This window comes from Pelobates fuscus, chromosome 9, assembly GCF_036172605.1.
Source record: "Pelobates fuscus isolate aPelFus1 chromosome 9, aPelFus1.pri, whole genome shotgun sequence".
Taxonomy (NCBI): Eukaryota; Metazoa; Chordata; class Amphibia; order Anura; family Pelobatidae; genus Pelobates; species Pelobates fuscus.
Window position 1 is genome coordinate 14,950,617 of NC_086325.1, and position 23,570 is coordinate 14,974,186.

A 23,570-nucleotide genomic window follows, 5' to 3' on the forward strand; every position below is an offset into this window, starting at 1 on the left:
GATCCACGGACAAAAAAAAAATATGTATCTGCCTGATGCAATGGAATTAAATAATCAGCATTAATTGGTATTAAATCTATAAGGTCCTACGTATTGATTGGGAGGGGTTGTTTCTTGTAAATATGTCCTTGTGAATTCTGCGCAGACAATCTTTCCTTAATATATAGGGTCCCATGAACGAATCAACTAGCTAATACAAATCCCAGATATATTTATATTTTAGTCATTGAACATCCCCCTCCCCACCTTTTCTTTTGCATCAAAAAGAGGGGATAAACTGCGATTTTTCTGTTGTTAGTGTAATTGGGCGTCTTGCGTGACTATCACGAAACTGCTAAGCAATCTTGGTTGTCCAGTAATTTTCTGTTGGAATTCTGTATGTAACTCACAAACCTTTGCACAGCACGGTTAGTTCCGAAACGCTCAAGTAGCTTCATTCATGAAAAGAATAGAATTAAACTAGCTAGACGAACTGAAGATTCTGATATACAATTCCTAGATTTTACTAATAACATGACGTAAAGTCATGATTTTATTAATGACACGGAGGCGAGTATTATGCTCTTTCTTACTTTATTCCTCAGCAGCAAAGAGAAAATATAACTGAAAGAGAAAAAATGTAAAATATGAACAATATATAACAGATACAACCAGATCTGCCTAGTAACAGGGCAGCCAATCTTGCTATGTACTTCCACTTCCTCTTCTTTGCCTTCTGAACCGAAGACCCAACAACCGAAATATCCACTTCAGGAATTAACAATCGCCAACATGGTAGACGTCATCACAACGGAATCAAGCTGTAAAAACAGAGAAATAGGTGGTAACATCCAAACTTAGGATCTGAGTGTAACATATCAGAATCATTCGGCACGTATAACAAAATACACCACTATCAGTATATCACATATATAACAAGTAAGTTATGGGTACTTACCGTAAGAGAAGAAGACCCCCCGATTAAACCAATATTGTAAATCTGACCCAGACCCACGGGTGGGTGGGCGGGAATAATACTTGCCTCCGTGTCATTAATAAAATCATGACTTTACGTCATGTTATTAGTAAAATCTGGGAATTTTATTAATGACACGGAGGCTCCACAATGCTAGTTCAAAGCTGAGCCACAACTAACGAGGAAACATGGTCAATCGGGTGAAAATAAAATCGCAGAACGTAGATTCATTAGACCAATCCGCCGCCTTCAAGATATCATCCAGGCGACATCCCATTGTAGAAGCCTTCGAGGCCATGGCACCTCTAACCGAATGAGCCGAAAAAAATGAAGTATCAATCCCCGCAGCGGAAAGGAGATTCTTAACCCAACGAGCCAACGTAGTCGAGGAGACCGGGAGAAACGGCGTCCGAAAGGAAATAAACAGTTGGGACAAATCCAATGACCTCAACTGGTGAGTGCGATCCAAGTAAACTCGGAGGCAAGCCACTGGGCACAGAGCAGGCCTGACTGAACACCTTGGGTAGGCCACCGACTTAGAAGCCGTCTTAGTCCTCCTCGAGATGTTAAACGACACACCCTCGGGGGTGAAGGATATCGCGTTCCAGTCCAAAGCTCTGACATCCGAAACTCTCTTGCATGAAAGGAGACACAGGAGCATAACCAATTTCCATGATAATTGTTTCAACGTCAGCTCCTCATTAAGGGGCCACGACTCCAAGAACAACGTTAACATCCCAAAACGATGAATATCTGGATCTCGGAGGCCTAGAGAAACGGATACCCTTCAACAATCGACACACAAAAGGGATGTTGTCCAATCGGAGATCCGTCAATTCCCAGATGACCGGCAGAGATGGCCGATCTATAGACATAAATAGTGCGGTAGGCCAAACCAGATTCAAAAAGTGTGGTCAGGAAACTGAGCACCTCTTTCAGAGGGGCAGAAAGTGGATCCAACAGTCTTCCCACGCACCAGCCAGACCACACGCGCCATGCAGATTTGTAAGCTGTTCTGGTACCTGGTGCCCAGGCATTCTCCAAGAGTCGTGTAGTAGCTTGCGGAACGTCCGCAACACACCAGGGTCCCCTGAGATCAACCAAGCCATGAGCTGGAGTAGGTCCTGATCCACCAATTCGTGCGAGTTCCCATCCGGATCCAGAAGCACATCCGGTCGCATTTTGATCACCCGTGGGAAATCCATCGCCATCTCCAGGAGATGGGGAAACCACGGCTGAGTTTGCCAGAGGGGAACTATGACCACCAACGTGCAATCCTGCCTGGACGAGTACGCCAGTGTCCGAGATATAGATTGAATGGAGGAAACGCAAAGTGGCGCCCCCGAGGCCACGTTTGCAGGAACGCATCCACCGCCGTGGCCTCTGGGTCCGGTCTCCAACTGAAGTATCGGGGCAGTTGGGAGTTCAGTCTGGACGCGAACAAATCCAGTTGCAACGGACCCCACAACCGATCTAACTGTTGAAAAATTGAAGGTAGCAGATGCCAATCCCCTGAGTCTTTCAAGTGACGCAAATTCCAATCCGCCCATTCGTTGTCTAATCCCGGATTAGGTGATTTATATACCTGACCGCGGACACATTGTCCATGCGCAGAAGAATGCAACAGTTTCCTAGAGTTGGAGACAGACTGCGAATGGCGAACGAACCCGCCAGCAGTTCCAGACAATTTATGTGTAGCATCGACTCGACTTCGGACCACCTTCCACCTGTGGAGACATTGCCGCAGCAAGCGCCCCAACCATGTAGGCTGGCATCCGTCTCAATTACCACATCCGGAGCGGTACCGAAGATTGCTTGACCGTTCCAAGCCTCCATATGGTCTAACCACCACAGTAGTTCCTCTTTGGAATCCCTGTCCAGGCTCAATTCGCTTTCGTACAAACTGCCTGCCCGAAGATGGGATCCCTTCAGACGTTGTAGGGCCCGATAGTGTAGTGGTCCCGGAAAAATCGCCTGCATCGATGAGGCCAAAAGACCGATCACCCTTGCTAGTTGTCGTACGGAGAGAGAGGTGGCCCGTAGTGCATGTCTTATTTCTTTCTTCATAGACTTTAACTTGGCCTCTGGGAGGAACAAGAACTGGCCGACCGAATCGACCTCGAAACCCAGAAATTCTATCTTCTGTACCGGGGTCACAAAGGACTTTTCCCAATTTATGAAGAAGCCTAAGCCCTCCTGAAGATTCACCGTCCATTCCAGATGCCTGAGAAGTTGGTCGGGGGACGAAGACATAATCAGTATGTCGTCCAGGTAGACAATCATGCGGATTCCTCGAGCCCTGAGGAACGCCACTACTGGCTTCATCACCTTTGTGAAACACCAGGGAGCTGAAGATAGACCGAACGGCAGACAGGTAAATCGCCACCGACGTCCTTGCCACGTAAAGTGCAATAAGTCCCAGTGCTCTTCTGCCATGGGTATGGTTAAATAGGCATCTTTGAGGTCCAGCTTGACCATCCAATCTCCTTGTCGGAGTAGGTCCCTGAGACAATGGATACCTTCCATCTTGAAGTGATGGTAACGGAGGAAACCGTTGAGGCGTTTGAGATTTAACACCGGCCGGACACCCCAGCCTTTCTTGGCAACAAGGAAAAAATTGCTTAGGAACCCCGGCTGATCGTACGGGATTTCCTGTATAGCACGTTTGGCAAAAAGTTCATCGATCACTGCGGTAATAAACCCGGACTGCTCTTCCGGTAATCTCAGTTCCTGTGGGATGCAAATCTGAACAGGGGGGGATAACAAATCTAGGCGGAAACCCCTGACCGTATCCAAAACCCATAAATCTGTGGTGATCATGCCCCACATATCGATAAACAGTGTTAGCCTGCCCCCCACGCTTGCCTGGGAAAACACACATTCGGGAGTACTTACCGTAAGGACGTCTGTACGAGGGTTGACCACGTCCTCCTCGATTCTGCCACGGTCTCCCGCGTGAGGGAAAGAAGGGTGCAGGCTTGTAGTCCTGGTAGGCCCGAGGGGCAGTAAAGGAACCTCTGTGAATCCGCGAGGGACCTCGAGCTCCGCGGACGGCTCCTATACCTCCCGGCCCCATGGAAAACCTTTGGGCCAAAAACACACTTCAAGTTTGACTGGGCCTTATGCAGGGCGGTGAAGGTGCATACAGAAGAGCCTAGATTTTTAACAAAAGACTCCCCGAAAAGCATACATTTGGCGGCAGCACCCGGCTCTTTCACCGCTAGATTCACCAACTTGGGCTCAATTTTGAGCAAAATCGCCTTGCGACGTTCAGCCAACATGGCTGTGTTCGCGTTGCCGAGAAGGCAAATCAACCTTTGGACCCACCCGATTGCTTCATCGAAGTCAAGGGGGCTGGTCCCTGCCTTAGCCGCCTCCAAGAGCTCATAGAGCTTGGCAGCGGGTCCCAGGGTGTCCAGAATTTTGTCCTGGCAATTATGGAGCGAAAACTCCAGTCTCTTCCTGGGTTTCCAGCCCGTTTTTGCCAGGAACTGAGTAATTTGAGGATCAACCTCTGGCGTCTTGCACGCCGCATCAGGCACTGAAGGCCTTGGGCATTCAGCCTGTAATTTACTGCGCCCCTCCTTGGATAGAGGGGTACGCATACGCAGTGCCAGATAACTAGCAATGTGCGCGGGCGGGTCCCATTCCGCCGAGCGAGGATGGCGAAGGTCATCAGGATCGAACAGGGGGTAACCCTGAGGATCACAAATGCCTTTCCCCTCACCCGGAGGTAGCGCCGAAGCGTCAGACCCCACCTCAGCGTCGGAGCCCCCTTCCTCATAGGAGGCGTAATCAGGGGCATCCGAGTCAGTCTCCCCACTCAGATCGGTATCCGATCCATCATTACCATGGGCACGCGCCCGATTCCATTTTCTGTCCGATTTTGCCCGGCCAGCGGCTCTTTTGCGCGGTAACGCGCCATCTTGGACGGCCATAGGCACGTCAGTCAGGGCAGGTAACACCTGCATCACATCTGGAGAGACATGTTTAGTTTTAGCCTGAGCCTTGCGACTCGCCTGAGGCTGCAGCGCAGGCTGGGGAGTGGGCAACATAAAAGGGCCCAGGGGTTGTGTCAACGCCTGCTGAATGGTATGAGACAGGAACGAAGACACAGTTCCCATGGCCGAGGCCAGAGCCCTCTGCATGGTGGAGTCAATGAGGGCCTGGAACTCTTGAGAGGGGGTGAGGCCCATCTCCCCAGTGATAGGGGTCTGTAATGGATCCATAATGGGATAATTGGGGCTATCAGACCTTTCACCCCTAGCCTGCATAATGTGCAAAGTATATAAATACTAATACAAGGTAATCAGTACTGCACCTTTAAATATATAAATACAGGGCAGGTACAGAGCAGTATATGGATCCAAATAGCCAAATAACAGAGTAAAAAGGGAGAACAAAATACCCTAAATAGAGAGGGGTTGTGTAACCCACTGAGAAATACCTTGTACAGAAATAAAAATTAACAGGGAGCCGACCCGCCGAGCAGACCCAGCCACGTGCGTGCAGAGGCAGAAAATGGCCGCCGCATGCAGGGCCTGCCGCAGGTGCCCCAAAGCTCCTCCCCCGCCAATGGCCGGGGAGCGTGTGGAACACGCTGATAACGCGGTCGCACACGCGGCCACGAGGGAAGGGAGGGGAAACCAGGGAGCAATGAAGCTCCAGGAGAAACTTCCCCTGCTAACCGCGGACCCCTGTCTGTGCTATGAAAAGTACAGCACAGGCAGGGAAACCGGGTACAGCGCAGGGGAAGCAAAATACACCAAACACAAGTAAAATAACTAAGAAAAACACACAGAATATCATAAACAGAAAATCAAATAAACAAGCAATATGCTAAAACAGTGTAAACAACCCTGGTAACAGCAATAAGCTCAAATTAACAGGAGGTAAAATTATACTTAGCTGGTCTGAGGACAGCAGCAAAGAAAGAGGAAGTACATAGCAAGACATTTATGGACTGTTCCTAGAAGCTGATTGGCTGCCCTGTTACTAGGCAGATCTGGTTGTATCTGTTATATATTATTCATATTTTACATATTTTTCTCTTTCAGTTATATTTTCTCTTTGCTGCTGAGGAATAAAGTAGGAAAGAGATAGCATAATACTCGCCTCCGTGTCATTAATAAAATTCTCTGATGTCCTACAATTACACAGCAGGAACAGAGGTGTTTAAAGCTGCAGTAACCCATTCTCAGATCTTGTAGAGTTATGTTAAAGGGTAGGAAATTTTGTAGTTACAGATTCAAATGGAAATATGGCAGCTAGGAAAGTAGAATACATTGTGCACAGTTAATTACCAACTTTAACAATTCAGGCCACAATAATAACCAGGTTGGTAAATGAAATTCCACCGATTTGGGATCATTTTTCCAGTTATTCGTCAGCTCACTGTGACTCATTTATTCAATAAACTCCTAAATAATTTCAAGCCACCCTTAAAGACAGCCACATCGGGTTCCTCAGACAGGACCCTAGAATGAAGGCACTTCGTCAAAACAGATCATCGCTCCTTGTCTCTATTGACAACCTCAAAATCTGAGGCCTCGCTCACAGGTTAAAATCTTAAAAGGTCCCAAGTCTTGTTTTTTATTCTGTTTCCGCTTTCAGATCATAAATTAAAATGTAGGTGCCAGGTACCATCCAAATGTAAATGTAGGTACCATCCAAACAAAACATTAAAATGTGAAAAAAATTAACTGTAAGGATTTTCAATAATTGCATAACGCATACGGGAATTACAAATTTTGGCCAAAAATAGTGGAATTGGGAAAATCCACCTCTGCCTTTTTTTTCTTTCAAAAATGTCCCTTGTTAATTCCCTACATTTTCCAATTTAATGAATGTGTGTTTGTACCGGTATACGTGTGTTTCATAATTCATCTTTTCCCATTGAATCGGAGTAAGAATTGCTTCCTGAATGCGCACACATTAATTCTAAAAGAAACCTGAGAACTCAGCGGTACCCACTATAGTATTTAAATGATAAAAACAGCCAATCAGGAAGGAGGCTCTGATTTTGCCTTTTCCTATTTGTAACTCAATGGATCACTGAATCAACATCCCGATCAGAACTCACTAATGACATCATCGAATGCTAAGACAAGACAATACAAATAGCCATTTTGATTATTTCAGCAAGATTTTTAGACCTTTTACTTTAATTTCAGAAACGTAAAATTCAATCATTTGTGCAATTAATGTAAGACAATGACACGGTCTTATCCTAGGATCTCTCTAAGGCAAAATGGATATTCTTTACGTCCATCTAAAATAAATATTTATTTTCCCTATAAATTAGAAATCTGGGCAGCGGCGGGATCTAAGTGTTTATTCTTGTGTCATTCTTTGAAAGTCTTTCAGATTTATTGCTTTAAAGTGACAAGGGTGACTTGTTAACCCTTTGATTGCTGCACAGTATCGAGGCCTCTTGTACAGCGAGTGTAAATTTCAATAGATCAATAAGGAGTCAGGGAGACGTGTAACGTTCTACAAGTTTGAGCAAGGCGTGGACGTTATTACGTTTTCGGCAGTGATAGAGTTAAAAGCACACGTCCCTGAACCCCTGGCAGTGAAACAACCTGACCCAGTTTCTTGAGCTGAGGCTAATGACGACACAGATTGTATTCGCTAGTTTAAGGTGCTCTGTCTCCGCTGTAAAGGTAGAACGCGCTGCACGTTGAGTTGCTCTGTAAATCTACAAGGTTCTGCAGGAATCGTCATTGTGTGCAATGCTCTGCAAAGTTCTCATGATTGCAAAAACTTTATAGCTCAGCGTGTGAAATTTCAGTAGCAAAGAGCGAAAACGCTGCAGAAGTCACTGGATAATTAAGTTGCGATGATCTGCTCTCGCAGTCTTGTATCACAGAATGCGCACCGCAAGGCGCGTTAACGGCAGGCGTTCCATCGGATATCATTATCCCAGCTGATCTTCATACGTCTTCCTGAAACAGTCTCCAACTGGGAAGAAATCCCAGCAGCGCTCCTGGTACATCTTCCAGACGTAGGACTCCTACAGGAAAAACTGGCATCAGTGTCGCATCTGAAACTCTGCTGCTGTAGACTACAAATCCCATAATGCCTCTTACCAGCTACGCCTCACGGTTATCAGGGAGCCAGACAGCGCTAACATTAAAATCATTCCTAGTATGCGTGACTATAAAGACCATCTAAGTCATTCATCTCATTGCGTCACTTCTGAAATCTGCCACTGAGCGACCACAGAGACATGCAACGTAAGCTATCGGCTGTCTAGACTTAATTCATCTGAATCCGCATCCGAAATTATTCTACCGTATATACTCGAGTATAAGCCGAGTTTTTCAGCCCATTTTTTGGGCAGAAAAACTCCAACTCGGCTTATACTCGAGTCAGAGTCTGTATTATGGCAATTTGCATTGCCATAATACAGACTGGGGGGAGAGGGGGGCTGGCAGAGCTGTACTTACCTTTCCTGCAGCTCCTGTCAGCTCTCTCCTCCTCCGCGCCGTCCGTTCAGCACCTCGGTCAGCTCCCAGTGTAAGTCTCGCGAGAGCCGCAGCTCTCGCGAGACTTACACTGGGAGCTGACAGAGGGAGCTGCACAGACCGCGCGGAGGAGGAGAGAGCTGACAGGAGCTGCAGGAAAGGTAAGTACAGCTCTGCCAGCCCCCCTCTCCCCCCCACTGAACTACCAATGCTGGACCACCAGGGAAGGAGAGCCCCCCTCCCTGCCATATATCAAGCAGGGAGGGGGGACGAAAAAAAAATATATAAATAAAATAAGAAATAAAATAATAAAAAAAAATTAATAATAAAAAAAAAAGGGGTATAAGGACCACTATGGGAGGGAGGGGGGGGGGGTAAGGACCACTATGGGAGGGAGGGGGGGATAAGGACCACTATGGGAGGGAGGGGGGGGATAAGGACCACTATGGGAGGGAGGGGGGGGATAAGGACCACTATGGGAGGGAGGGGGGGGATAAGGACCACTATGGGAGGGAGGGGGGGGATAAGGACCACTATGGGAGGGAGGGGGGGGATAAGGACCACTATGGGAGGGAGGGGGGGGATAAGGACCACTATGGGAGGGAGGGGGGGATAAGGACCACTATGGGAGGGAGGGGGGGATAAGGACCACTATGGGAGGGAGGGGGGATAAGGACCACTATGGGAGGGAGGGGGGGGATAAGGACCACTATGGGAGGGAGGGGGGGATAAGGACCACTATGGGAGGGAGGGGGGTATAAGGACCACTATGGGAGGGAGGGGGGTATAAGGACCATTATGGGAGGGAGGGGGGGGGGGGTATATGGACCACTATGGGAGGGATGGGGGGGATAAGGAACACTATGGGAGGGAGAAGGGGGATGAGGACCACTATGAGAGGTAGGGGGTGGGATAAGGACCACTAGGGGAGGGGAGGGGGAAGTAAGGACCACTAGGGGAGGGGAGGGTAAGGACCACTAGGGGAGGGGTGAGTCAGGACCACTGGGGGGGGGAGTGAAGGAACACGGGGGTGGGGAGGTAAGGACCACTGAGGGAGGAGGAGGGGAAGTCAGGACATATGGGGGGGGAGGGGGCGGCAAAAAATGTTTTGCCTACGGCGGCAAATATCCTTGCACCGGCCCTGCACACACTGCATTCACACACTGCATTCATGCACACACACTCTGCATTCATGCACACACACACTGCATTCATGCACACACACACTGCACTCATACACACACACACTGCACTCATACACACACTGCACTCATACACACACGCTGCACTCATACACACACACATACGCACACACTGCATTCATTATACACACACTGTAAATAAATATTCAATTAATATATTTTTTTTAGGATCTAATTTTATTTAGAAATTTACCAGTAGCTGCTGCATTTCCCACCCTAGTCTTATACTCGAGTCAATAAGTTTTCCCAGTTTTTTGGGATAAAATTAGGGGCCTCGGCTTATATTCGGGTCGGCTTATACTCGAGTATATACGGTATTTTGTAAAAAAACTTTTCAAATGATTTATCTACAATAAAAGTACCAGAGACTTTAATGGTGACGTCTTTAGATAAATCATTTGAAACGATTATCTAACAGATTGTGATCATATCTGATGCGGATTCAAATATTCTAATTATATTGCAATCTGTCGGTTTAATTACCGCTGTTCTTTTTGTATAAATGCATTAGAGTGCTACATAAGATCTATTACATAATTAAAATAAATGTATCCCTCACTCATACTCGGCCTGCAATTCGCTTACCTGCCCCGTGTGTTCCGTCTCATCCTTGTTAATCAGATACATGAGGAAGAACCTGGAAGAGGAGGAACATTGAGGTCAAACCTTGGTCGTTCACCAACTAAAACAAGTCACTCTGTCACCAAGGGCACGAGGTTCATAACGAATGGTCCAGGTTTATAAATTGGCAATGACATTTGGTTCTACCATATATAAATGTCAGAATAATCACTAGTGATAAATTAAATATGTACGGTACTAGGAATCAATAATACAAAAATGTAAATCTCAGCAACCTCTGATCTTCCTCATTACCCAGTGACCTCTGCTGTCCATCATATTCAGGTGTCCTCTGATCTATACAGGACAAAATGGCCTCAACTGCCCCCTACAACCATAGGACTCACATGTAATTGGCCAAGTTATGCTCTTCCAACGTGTGAGTCTCAAATCCATGCGGAGTCGTATCGAAGTAATCACTGCCAATTCCACAGATAAAACATTTAGTCTAGGAGAGAATGGAGACAGAAAGAGAAGAAGGGAAGGAAGATAATGGAGTCAGGATTAGATAGAGGAGAGACCAAGGGGACAATTAAATATAGTTATGTGAAGTAAAACTATAACTGCCCCTTCACCTTACCTTATATATTTATTTATTACTGGCATTTATAAAGCGCCAACATATTCCGCAGCGCTGTACAATTGGGAAAGACAAAACAATAAGAACAGACCGATACAACAGGTAGAGGGCCCTGCCCGTGAGCTTACAATCTACAGGTTGAAGTGGGGAGATGAAACAAGAGGTAGCAGAGGAATTTGTATGTGATAGCAGAGAGATAATGGTATAACTGCAGCAGCTGACAGCATGTGAAGGTAATAAGGAGGTGATTGGCTATGGTTCCAAACAGCTGGAAGAGCATGCTGTATAGTAAGAAGGAACCAGGGTGGGCAGAGCCAAGTAAAATTAAAAGGCCTTGTAGCTGGGATTAATGATGATTTGGGGCTAAGGAAGAGAGATAAAAAACAGTTACTTAAAAGGAACTACAGCTGGAAGTGGTAAGCAAGAGGGGGGGGGGAGATGGAGCAGGCTAGCACTTTGTTATAAACAAGTAAGTATTTGCCAATCAAACTTCTATCAGCAAGATTATTAATAACTACATGTAACATCAAGTACAAACTATTACAGTAGTAAACTATATGTAACAATATCATTATAGTAAAGTAATAATCTAGTAACACTCCAACTCAGTGAAGCTGTGCATTTTACATCCTGCTGAAAATCCTACCACTCTCAGGCCTCATCTCACACTCCAACTCAGTGAAGCTGTGCATTTTACATCCTGCTGAAAATCCTACCACTCTCAGGCCTCATCTCACACTCCAACTCAGTGAAGCTGTGCATTTGTTTCTCACCACTTCCCGCCCACCCAGGTTACCCCTAAATATATAGCATGTTCCATCAGCTGTTTGAGATACTCACTCAATTACCTCTTCATTCCCTTTTGTATTTTACGAACAGCTGCTTCTCTCTGTCACCTCCAAATTTCCCCTGCTACCTCTTGTCTCAAATCCCCATTGTATCCTTTAGATTGTAAGCTCACGGGCCATCTAGCCAAGCACTTTGTATAAAGAGCTCCAATGGCTAGATATCAGCTTACAGGCAGGGCCCTCTCTACCTCTTGTATTTGCCTGTGTATATTGTACGTTCTGCAATAATTGTACAGCGCTGCGGAATCTGTTGGCGCTCTATAAATACCAGTAATAAATAAAATTAAAATCTGGTTGAATATCTTCTCCATGTCAGTCCGTACCTTACAGCTGCAGGCCTTATAAAAGGCCTTATATATAGTACGGTGAAGGGGCAGATAAACTGTATTTAGGAAGACACACGTGGGGAGAATGGATGAGTTAGTTGATACATTAAGAAGGGCATCAATAATGAGTTAAGATATAGAAATGGTGCCTATGAATACACAAAATGAATGAAAGACAACATGCTGACTTTAAACTCACCTCCATGTCCTCCTTCACTTGCTCCTGCTGATCTCTCAGCTCTCCAAAGGCATCAATGATTAAACCTGTGGAGAAAGAGAATGAGTATGCGGACCGAGTCAAGCGTTCCTCCCAGTTCCAGACTACGGCACAGCACAGGGTGCTCACTTAAAGCCTGAAAGGGATTTATCAACATAGGATAATTTATTATACGGCGTACCTTGCATTTATTATACTGGGTACCTTGCGTTTATTATACTGCGTACCTTGCGTTTATTATACTGCGTACCTTGCGTTTATTATACTGCGTACCTTGCGTTTATTATACTGCATACCTTGCGTTTATTATACTGATACCTTGCGTTTATTATACTGCGTACCTTGCGTTTATTATACCGCGTACCAGGCGTTTATTATACTGGGTACCTTACATTTATTATACTGATACCTTGAATGATTGCCAGCAGGATGACGATGACAAAGAAGAAGAAAGTGATGTCAAAGATGACGCGATAAAGTTCATATTCATCTCCAGCTGGGTCTTCGATTTCATCTCCGATACCCCCACCAGCACGCACCCCGACGTACATATGGAACAGATAACACTATACAGAGTGAAGGAAGGTGGGTTTAAACAAAACTATCTGTCACATAATTATCTATTAAGCAGACAAACTGACAATCAGTAGAAGAGAAAAAAAATATATATATCAATGAAAACAAGCAGACATTAAAGGGATCCGCCCCAGTGACAAAATGGCTTTTGTCACTGGGTCTGCATGTGACAAACTGCCCTGCCCCCCTATCTCTTGGAGGAGCCGGATTGCTAGCCTCTTACCCTGGGATGCTGGCCCTTTAAGTCATGGGGTCTTAAGGCACTTAGGACAGAGCCCTCTGTCTCTGGATCACATAATTCGCCTTACTTGCTTGGATTGTACATTTCCCCTGTTACACTCGTATGTGGGCTTGTGCAGTTTAACTTCCATTACAGCTGGTGAACTTAAACTTTACTCAACGTTATTGAGAACTGTGTTCGTGGGATCTGAGCGCTATTCGCCTATAATATGCGCTCAGATCCAAGCTATCTGGGGGTGTGTGGAACATGGGGACTTCGTTCAGCGAAACATGAGTTATTGATTTTAATACAGTTTTGTTAAAAGGTAAAAAGCACATGTTTCTCTCTGCCCGGAGATAATTAGGTTCTCTGCAACCACTTAAATATCTCCAGGATACAGAGGAGGGGTTACACTCTTCCTGTGGGTGTGTATAAGAATTGTACTGTATACTGATTGGTTCTGCATATTTTGTTACAGTCTTCCACAAGGTCCCATGTGGGAGTTCCCTTGCTGGGAGACCATCATAAAAGGGCTGAGTTTGGCCATCAATAAACACATTCGTTTTACCCCTTCATGAAGTCTCGACTCATGTTTAGGGAATTGGGAGCTATAATCACTACTTCACTCTTTTCAGCTTGGATTTCGGGAGACGCTACAAGGATCGGCGCTGCACGGATAGCAGGATCCTTTACAGCCCCCCTCCCGCTGGGCTTAAGGAGTTAAAACCTTACCTTAATCCAGTGCTGGGCTCCCTCGATGCTGGTGACCTCTCCTCCCCCGCCGACGTCAGCTCCCGAGTGAAGCCGAATGCGCATGCACGGCCAGAGCCGCGCGCGCATTCCAACCACCTACAAGAAAGCATTACTCAATGCTTTCCTATGGTGATCTGAACTCCAGCTGCGTGAGTTCAATGTGATTTTCACAGTGAGAATCGCAGAAGCAGCCTCTAGTGGCTGTCAGGGAGACAGCCACTAGAGGCTGGATTAACCCTGCAGTGTAAATATAGCAGTTTCTCTGAAACTGCTATATTTACATCTGAAGGGTTAAAACCTGGGGGACCTGGCATCCATTGAGCTGAAGTGGTCTGGGTGCCCATAGTGGTCCTTTAAGTTGTGGCTCAGTCTCTGTATAAAGAGTTTCTCTCATGACTTGAATGGAAGCTACCAGCAGACAGGGACATGGTATATAGAGAGAAGACCTTCTTACAGTCATCATGTCGTCACACTTCATGTCTGGCTCATCTTCATCTTCACTTTTGTTGTAAAATTTTCGGAAGAAGTTGAAGGCAACCACTGTGTAAAGATATACGATCACCGCAAGAAGACCGACCGTCATCATTAGCTGTGAGAGAGAGAATGGTGAGAGTGGGAGAGGCATAGAGGCAGAGTACAGAAAGAGGAAGCCATGTTTGGTCGTGGGAGCTTCTCACCTGTTTGCCATTGTGTGTGACAGAGGACAGGATAGTGCGGAGTGTCTTCACGCCCATGGCAATGTCCAGCAAGTGGGCAGCAAAGAAGAAATTGTTGTAGTGTCCGAGCAGTGACATGACAAGGTACCAAACCAGATAAAGGAATGACTGTAGAGAGGAGAGAGCTGGTTCTGAGTAACTGGATAACTCCCCTATCAAACCTATAATCTACTCCATTCATCGATTCTCTGTAAATACGTACTATTCACATTGATTGATCATCCCCAGCTTTTTCACAGTTAAAAGCAAACTGACAAAAACTCATGCAAGAGATTGTGTAAAAAAAAAATTCTGTAATTTTACCAGCAAAAGTTAGTATGTAATGGAGATATTTATTATATCTATAAAATGTTCCTTTTGCATCTTTCAATATCCCCTATCCCCTACACAAATAACACGTGTTCTTAAAATCAAGACAGGACTCCACATATCACACCTTAATTACACAACATTAGCTGTATAATGAATGTATCCATTATTAACCACTAACAGTCTGAGTTTGATCTATACACAACCTTTATCTTCCTCACACTATCTCTGTCACTTACATTATCAGTGAAAACCACTCCAAATTTCCAGATCTGGTACTTTATGTCAATGGCTGTTATCCTATTGGTGGGAAATATAAATATACCAGTTAGCTGGTGCACTGGAGGAAGGATTGTCAAAGACAGGATGACATGTGCCGGAGTGAGATGCTCAGAGACAAGAGGACATGCACCGGAGAGAGAAAGCTCTGAGACAGGACATGTGCCAGAGTGAGAGACAGGAGGACATGCACTGGAGAGAGGAAGCTCTGAGACAGGAGAACATGTCCTGCGCTCAGAGACAGGTGGACATATGCTGGAGAGAGGAGGTTTAGAGACAGGAGGATGTGCTGGAGGGAGTGCTCAGAGCCATTAGTAAATGTGCTGGAAAGGAGTGCCTCAGAGAGAGGAGGACATGCATCAGAGAGATAAGGTTTGGAGACAGGAGGACAGTTGCTGGAGAGAAGAGGCTCTGAGACAGGAGGGCATGCGCCTGAGAGAGGACATGCGCCTGAGAGAAGAGGCTCTGAGACAGGAGGACATGCGCCTGAGAGAGGAGGCTCTGAGACAGGAGGACATGCGCCTGAGAGAGGAGGCATCTAAGATAGGAGGACATGCGCCTGAGAGAGGTAGCTCGGAGACAGGAGGACATGCTCTGGAGAGAGTAGGCTCTAAAAGAAAGTTCTGTAGATATAAACACACCAAGTCAGCATGGAATTGTCTGGTTTAGGTTTCTTCTCATTTTGAGAGCTGATCTCAAGACTGGCAAGGTCCATGCCTAACAGTTCAGCTATCCTCTCACGGCCATAAATATCACCATATTTATCTAGCACCTAAATACAAGGAAACATATATTATTTATACAATATATATCAATAATTACAGAAAACAGACATCTCTAAAATGAATTCAGAGAATTTCTGGCTAGTGACAAATCATGACTGTCCACAGAAAGTTACCAAACAAAAAAAAGAAAATCTAAAAAATTCCACATTTTGAAGAGAAACATAATGATTGCTGTGTGTGGACTAAATGTTCTTAAAACCCCCAGTCTTTCACCTCCTGCCAGGAAAACAAACAAACAAACTACTTCCTCAGAATATTCAATTCTTTAATTATGGAATCTATTTCTAAACTATACATTGACTGTTCAGAAAATATTACCTTTCTTTTCACAAACTTGTCCCAGTAATTAGACGGAAATGATCTGCATTACAAAAGAAAATATAAAAAGATTAATCTCCACTTTCTCCAACAACTTCTCAAATCCTGACACGTCATGATGGTTCTCCACGTAACTCTTCATAATCAGAAACTCATCTACCCAGGAGTTGTCATGTAAGATATGAAATGGATGTCAATAATGAGAAGGCATTACGAGTGGCAATAGCTGACTTTGTTTTACTTTTTTTGTGTGTATCCAAGGCTAAGATACAATGTGTCTAACAATCAGCCTACCGTTGTCCTGTCCCTATAGTTCTGCACCATATACATTCATTCTCCGCCTTCTGGTTACTCACGGTGTATTCAAGACCAAGCGATCCCATTGACCCTTAATGTCATCATCTTCTGGCTGTTCAGTGATGTAAACTCCATCAAACTCAAGTTTACGAGCCAATTCCTTCTCACGCTTAAAAATGACCAGAGGAACCTGCAGTATGTAACAGTTGTGTTAGATGTGCATCACTCCACGCTCATTGCATGGGAAAGGGTTGTAGCTGTAAAAGATGTCGGAGCCCTATAAATAATCTTTTTTCAATTTAATAGACATGTGGGAGCAATCAATTGGTGTTTGTCTACAGTCTGTTTACACCTTGTTGTCTTGGAACACGAACAAGTCATTAAGTAAAGGCTAGTATGAAATACAAACAAAATAGGGATCCAGCTGGTATCACTGAAACATATAAATAAAATACAACATAGTAGAATACTGTCGTAGCCTCTCAATCGCCCAACGCATAATGGTTTCACTCACAGATTAGTTGTTAAAAGCGAGCCCTCAGGGTGCCTCCCCTATGGTTATGGGGGTATATCCCACTGCCAATGGTAGTTCCAATCCGTATACCAGAAAGATCAAACTCCAAATGGTATGGATGTTCAAAAATATTTATTGCCATAAATTTCTAAAATAATATCATTAGAAAAACGGTCCTACGTGTTTTGTTCCCCTCAGGGACCAATGTTATAAAAATTGCAATAAAATCAAATATACAATCAAGTATACAAACAAGCCTGATACCTCCCTCCCTGTAGTCCCCTTAAATAAGGTGAATCCTGAAAGTCCATTGGTGATGTGGTGGGCGTTCTTCCATGTTCTCCTGTGATTGGATAAGTAATCAGTCGGCAGACAGCTCATATACTCCCCTTCCTCAGCTGTTTGTATTTGCCGGTAGATGATGAGCGGTAAAAAGAACGTCTTCCTATGATGACGCACTTCCGTGCGTTCCATCGTTTAGACCATCTAATATGGCCGTGCGTTCCATTACAGTCTATTTCTAATTTTCTTTAATCGCCCTCTGGTGGTCGCCAGGGGTACTGTGATATAGTCAATTGCTCTCAACACAATTGGTCATTGGTTCCGGTTTCATGTGGAGAGAGAGACATAATAGAGGGGTAGGTGGAATATCAGTACTTGCAGTTGTAGTATGTGGCTGCTGAAACTTCCCAAAAACCAGAGTCTCTTCTTTTCTGGTGGTACGATGGATGTAGATAGTAGGATCAGGGAGCAGCGCCTAATAGGCGCGTAGGAGCTGCTCCCTGATCCTACTATCTACATAGGGAGACATAATAGTTGTCACTACAGATTTCTATTCGTTATATATCGACCTACAATTGTGTTTATCTTACAAAATTAAATTGAGGCTAAACTAATTTAACTATTTCACTTTAAAGACCAAAGTTTCATACATTTGGTTCTTTAAAAAAGTGCTACATATATTGTTACAACATTTTCGACCCCTACACGATTATCTCCAGCTTATTTTAAGCCTGAAGGGCGTCTAGATTAATGCAAGAAACATACCATATCTATATCCACATTAAGTCCTATGGGGGTTAATGTTTGCAATTTGTGAATCCAAAATGTTTCCCTTTGGGCCAGTTTCTTGTCCCTATTTCCCCCTCTCAAATGTGGCGAGATTCTCTCTATGCCCACACAGGTTAGATCTTTTAATTTAAAAGCTGGGCAAGAGTTACAATGGACTGGTACTGAGTGAGAAATTAGTCCCTTTTTAATATTATTGATATGTTCCATTGCTCTAATTTTAAAGGCTCTTTTAGTACTATGTACTGCTTTCCACACGGACACTGCAGTAAATACACCACATAGTCCGTGAGGCAGCCAATACTGGCCTTAAAGGGACACTATAGTCACCAGAACAACTACAGCTTATTGAATTTGTTCTGGTGAGTAGAATCATTACCTTCAGGCTTTTTGCTGTAAACACTGTCTTTTCAGAGAAAATGCAGTGTTTACATTACAACCTAGTGATCACTTCACTGGCCACTCCTCAGATGGCTGTCTGAGAGCCTTCCTGGGTCATGGCTGCCTAGCATGCATCCAAACATTCAGTATCTCCTCCCTCTGCAGGCAGACACTGAACGTTCCTCATAAAGATTCATTGATTCAATTTATCGCTATGAGGAGATGCTGATTGGCCAGGGCTGTGTTTGAATCATGCTGGCTCTGCCCCTGATCTGCCTCTTTGTCTGTCTCAGCCAATCCTATTGGGAAGCATTGTGATTGGATCAGGCTACCACTTCTGATGGTGTCAGCAGACTGCTTGTTTTTCTGAGACAAACAGCATGCAGATTTACAGCTTCAGGCTTGAATACAGTAAGATTTTTCTATATTTATGGAGGCATGAGGGGCCCAGGGGGGCTAGATTGTGGTTTTAACACATTAGGGACAGGAATACATGTTTTTGTTCCTGACCCTATAGTGATCCTTTGATGGGAAAAGTCTGGCCAGTTGCTTTACTAGTGAACTGGGAGCTCTTACCCAGAGTTGTTGTTAAACGTGCATTGCATCTATTACACCCTTTGAAGCCCTTGTCTCCTTGGTTAAATTTTTTCATTTGTTTGATGGCATAGCTGGGGGCAAATAATTCTTTAAATTTTTATTTGTCTTAAAAATTATTATTTTTTTTTTTTTTATGTTTTTCCTAATATTGGATCCTCTAATAACATAGGCCAATATTTTTGTAGACTTTTTTGATCTTCCAGTGATCTGTATTGTATTGAGTAACGAATGCACTGCGAAATTGATATCCCATACTTTTCGGGTTCTGATTATCCATTAATAATTCATTCCTTTCTATACCTGACATAACTCTAATTTATTTTTCAATGGTGTTTTTATTATAACCCTTTTTGACCAGTTTGTTTTTAATATGCTGTGCCTGTTGTGTAAAATCTTGTACAGGGAGTGCAGAATTATTAGGCAAATGAGTATTTTGACCACATCATCCTCTTTATGCATGGTGTCTTACTCCAAGCTGTATAGGCTCGAAAGCCTACTACCAATTAAGCATATTAAGTGATGTGCATCTCTGTAATGAGAAGGGGTGTGGTCTAATGACATCAACACCCTATATCAGGTGTGCATAATTATTAGGCAACTTCCTTTCCTTTGGCAAAATGGGTCAAAATAAGGACTTGACAGGCTCAGAAAAGTCAAAAATAGTGAGATATCTTGCAGAGGGATGCAGCACTCTTAAAATTGCAAAGCTTCTGAAGCGTGATCATCGAACAATCAAGCGTTTCATTCAAAATAGTCAACAGGGTCGCAAGAAGCGTGTGGAGAAACCAAGGCGCAAAATAACTGCCCATGAACTGAGAAAAGTCAAGCGTGCAGCTGCCAAGATGCCACTTGCCACCAGTTTGGCCATATTTCAGAGCTGCAACATCACTGGAGTGCCCAAAAGCACAAGGTGTGCAATACTCAGAGACATGGCCAATGTAAGAAAGGCTGAAAGACGACCACCACTGAACAAGACACACAAGCTGAAACGTCAAGACTGGGCCAAGAAATATCTCAAGACTGATTTTTCTAAGGTTTTATGGACTGATGAAATGAGAGTGAGTCTTGATGGGCCAGATAGATGGATTGGTAAAGGGCAGAAAGCTCCAGTCCGACTCAGACGCCAGCAAGGTGGAGGTGGAGTACTGGTTTGGGCTGGTATCATCAAAGATGAGCTTGTGGGGCCTTTTCGGGTTGAGGATGGAGTCAAGCTCAACTCCCAGTCCTACTGCCAGTTTCTGGAAGACACCTTCTTCAAGCAGTGGTATAGGAATAAGTCTGCATCCTTCAAGAAAAACATTATTTTCATGCAGGACAATGCTCCATCACACGCGTCCAAGTACTCCACAGCGTGGCTGGCAAGAAAGGGTATAAAAGAAGAAAATCTAATGACATGGCCTCCTTGTTCACCTGATCTGAACCCCATTGAGAACCTGTGGTCCATCATCAAATGTGAGATTTACAAGGAGGGAAAACAGTACATCTCTCTGAACAGTGTCTGGGAGGCTGTGGTTGCTGCTGCACGCAATGTTGATGGTGAACAGATCAAAACACTGACAGAATCCATGGATGGCAGGCTTTTGAGTGTCCTTGCAAAGAAAGGTGGCTATATTGGTCACTGATTTGTTTTTGTTATGTTTTTGAATGTCAGAAATGTATATTTGTGAATGTTGAGATGTTATATTGGTTTCACTGGTAAAAATAAATAATTGAAATGGGTATATATTTGTTTTTGGTTAAGTTGCCTAATAATTATGCACAGTAATAGTCACCTGCACACACAGATATCCCCCTAAAATAGCTATAACTAAAAACAAACTAAAAACGACTTCCAAAAATATTCAGCTTTGATATTAATGAGTTTTTTGGGTTCATTGAGAACATGGTTGTTGTTCAATAATAAAATTAATCCTCAAAAATACAACTTGCCTAATAATTCTGCACTCCCTGTATATGGGAACAGTTACACCTCACTCTTGTTAGTGGTCCCTTCGCTATCCCTTTCAACCACGGTTGATGGTGACAGCTTTTTTTGTGGACGTAACTGTTCCCATCTGTGGGTTTAAAAAAGCATTTTGTTTTTATTTCTCTCTCCTCACAAAATAGAGTAATGTCCAAAACATTGATTTCTTTTTTTTATTCCAAATTGGTGAAAACCTCAGGTTATATTCGTTTGAATTTAAATATTCTACAAATGATTGAAATGAGGAGTGAGGCCCCCTCCAAATGATCAAAACGTTGTCTATAAACCTCCGCCATAGCACCAGGCTTCCCAACCAATCATGACTAGACCACACGAACAGATCTTCCCATGTCCTCATGTAGGTTTTGGCATAACTGGGGGAAAACCTGGTGCCCGTGGTGGTCCCAGTGGTCTGCAAATAAAAACACCATTTAAAGAAAAAATAATTATGTTCCAAAATGAATTGTACTGCCATTAAAATAAATGTTTTCATGTAATCTGACATACTCTGGTCCTGACTCATAAAAAAAATTCTATAGCCTCAAGTCCTAGGCGATGGCTAATGACTATACAGCGATGCCACGTCCAGCGTGGCCCAACTGTATTCATCATGCCACTCCAGGTTTTGAACTTCCTGTAAAAATGATCTGGTGTCTTAAGTATATGACAGGGCATTTTGAGCATATGGTTGCAAATATGAATCAACAAAAAGATAGGTTTGCAGTAATGGAATCTATCCTACTAATGATAGGCCTGCCTGGTAGGGTATGGAGATTTTTATGAATTTTGGGGATAAAATAAAAAATTGGGATCGTGGGATATTCATTAAATAGAAAATTTAAGTTTTTTGGGGAAATAGCTTAATTAATTTTTGCTTTTATTAATAGTTGTTTTAGTTGATAATTAAACAATATAGTAGGATCTTTATCCAATTTTTTATGTCTTTGATTCCCTCAAAATATTGTTACTATCTTTCAAATAATATTCCATGGACATTATTACAACCTTCCCCCCCCCCCCCCCCCCCCCCCCCGTGGAAGTTCCCTGAAATGAACGAAATGCGTAGGACCATTTTTCTAATAATATTATTTTAGAAATTTATGCCAATAAATATTTTTGTACATCCATACCATTTGGAGTTTGTGATCTTCCTGGTATCCGGATTGAAACTACCGTTGGATATACCGTTGGATATACCCCCCATAACTGTAGGGGAGGCACCCTGAGGGCTTGCTTTTAACAACTAATCTGTGAGCGATACCATTAAGTGTTGGGCGATTGAGAGGCTACAACAGTATTATACTATCTTGTATTTTATTTATATGTTTCAGTGATACCAGCTGGATCCCTATTTTGTTTGTATTTCATACTAGCCTGCATATGGTTACCATTTTGGGAGGTAACTTGAGGCGAGGCAGAGTATCCAAAAGTTAATTGATTAGCTTATTTCCACGGTGAATAGGTGGAAGTTGTATATTGTATTAAGTAAAGGCTGAATGGAGAGTTCGGGGACGGTGATATTACATAAGGCTGAATGGAAACTTTGGGAACAATGATGTTAGAAAACGCTGCCCTCCGGGATAAAACAAACAGACGTTGATAAGACGCTCACCTTGAGACAGTTATAACCAATAATGCACAGAAAAGAAATGAGGGTATGGACTATTGACAGAATGTTTAGGGTCGGCTGCATGTATCCTGTATTTTCCTCCAAGAAAAAGTACACCATGCTTTCCTCTTCATCCTCTTCCTCTCCTCCCCCATCATCTAAAACGGTCAACTCTTCCTCCATCCCTGAGCCTTCAAAGTCATCCTCACCTTGTGGGGAATCAGATACCTAATAAAGGAAAAGTAAACTAAGGATTATGGAAGCTAATAACCACAATATATGTAAGAAAGTGTAATAATAGGAGGGGGTAAGTGGGAGGGTTATATGGAGTAATAGGAGGGGTTATAGGAAAGGTTATATGGAGTAATAGGAGGAGTTATAGGGAGGGTTATATGGAGTAATAGGAGGAGTTACAGGGAGTAATAGAAGGAGTTATTTGGAGTAATAGGAGGAGTTATAGGGAGGGTTATATGAAGTAATGGGAGGGGTTATAGGAAGTAATAGGAGGAGTTATAGGGAGGGTTATATGAAGTAATGGGAGGGGTTATAGGAAGTAATAGGAGGAGTTATAGGTAGGACTATATGAAGTAATGGGAGGGGTTATAGGTAGGATTATATGAAGTAATAGGAGGGGTTATAGGGAGGGTTATATGAGGTAATAGGAGGGGTTATAGGGAGGGTTATATGGAGTAATAGGATGAGTTATAGGAAAAGGTTATTTGGAGTAATAGGAGGAGTTATAGGAAAGGTTATATGAAGTAATAGGAGGGGTTATAGGAAGTAATAGGAGGGTTATATGGAGTAATAGGAGGAGTTATAGGGAGGGTTATATGGAGTAATAGGAGGAGTTATAGGGAGGGTTATATGGAGTAATAGGAGGAGTTATAGGGAGGGTTATATGGAGTAATAGGAGGGGTTATAGGAAGTAATAGAAGGAGTTATAGGGAAAGGTTATATGGAGTAATAG

General features: G+C 43.7%; 1 protein-coding gene across 7 annotated transcripts in view; it reads right to left on the bottom strand.

Moving 5' to 3' along the window:
- Positions 1–7,081: 7,081 nt before the first annotated feature.
- The window catches only part of RYR1 (ryanodine receptor 1), a 150,011-nt gene continuing 133,522 nt past the window's right edge, over positions 7,082–23,570 (bottom strand). For all 7 annotated transcript variants that reach the window (XM_063431253.1, XM_063431252.1, XM_063431248.1 and 4 more), the window contains 12 exons: positions 22,607–22,831; positions 16,531–16,661; positions 16,175–16,217; positions 15,713–15,843; positions 15,032–15,092; positions 14,445–14,591; positions 14,222–14,356; positions 12,628–12,784; positions 12,201–12,265; positions 10,595–10,695; positions 10,212–10,263; positions 7,082–7,970 (listed from right to left, as the gene is read on the bottom strand). In XM_063431253.1, the coding sequence (XP_063287323.1) occupies positions 7,875–7,970; positions 10,212–10,263; positions 10,595–10,695; positions 12,201–12,265; positions 12,628–12,784; positions 14,222–14,356; positions 14,445–14,591; positions 15,032–15,092; positions 15,713–15,843; positions 16,175–16,217; positions 16,531–16,661; positions 22,607–22,831 (1,344 nt within the window). In that variant the 3' untranslated portion in view covers positions 7,082–7,874. The remainder of the gene's footprint in view (positions 7,971–10,211; positions 10,264–10,594; positions 10,696–12,200; positions 12,266–12,627; positions 12,785–14,221; positions 14,357–14,444; positions 14,592–15,031; positions 15,093–15,712; positions 15,844–16,174; positions 16,218–16,530; positions 16,662–22,606; positions 22,832–23,570) is intronic.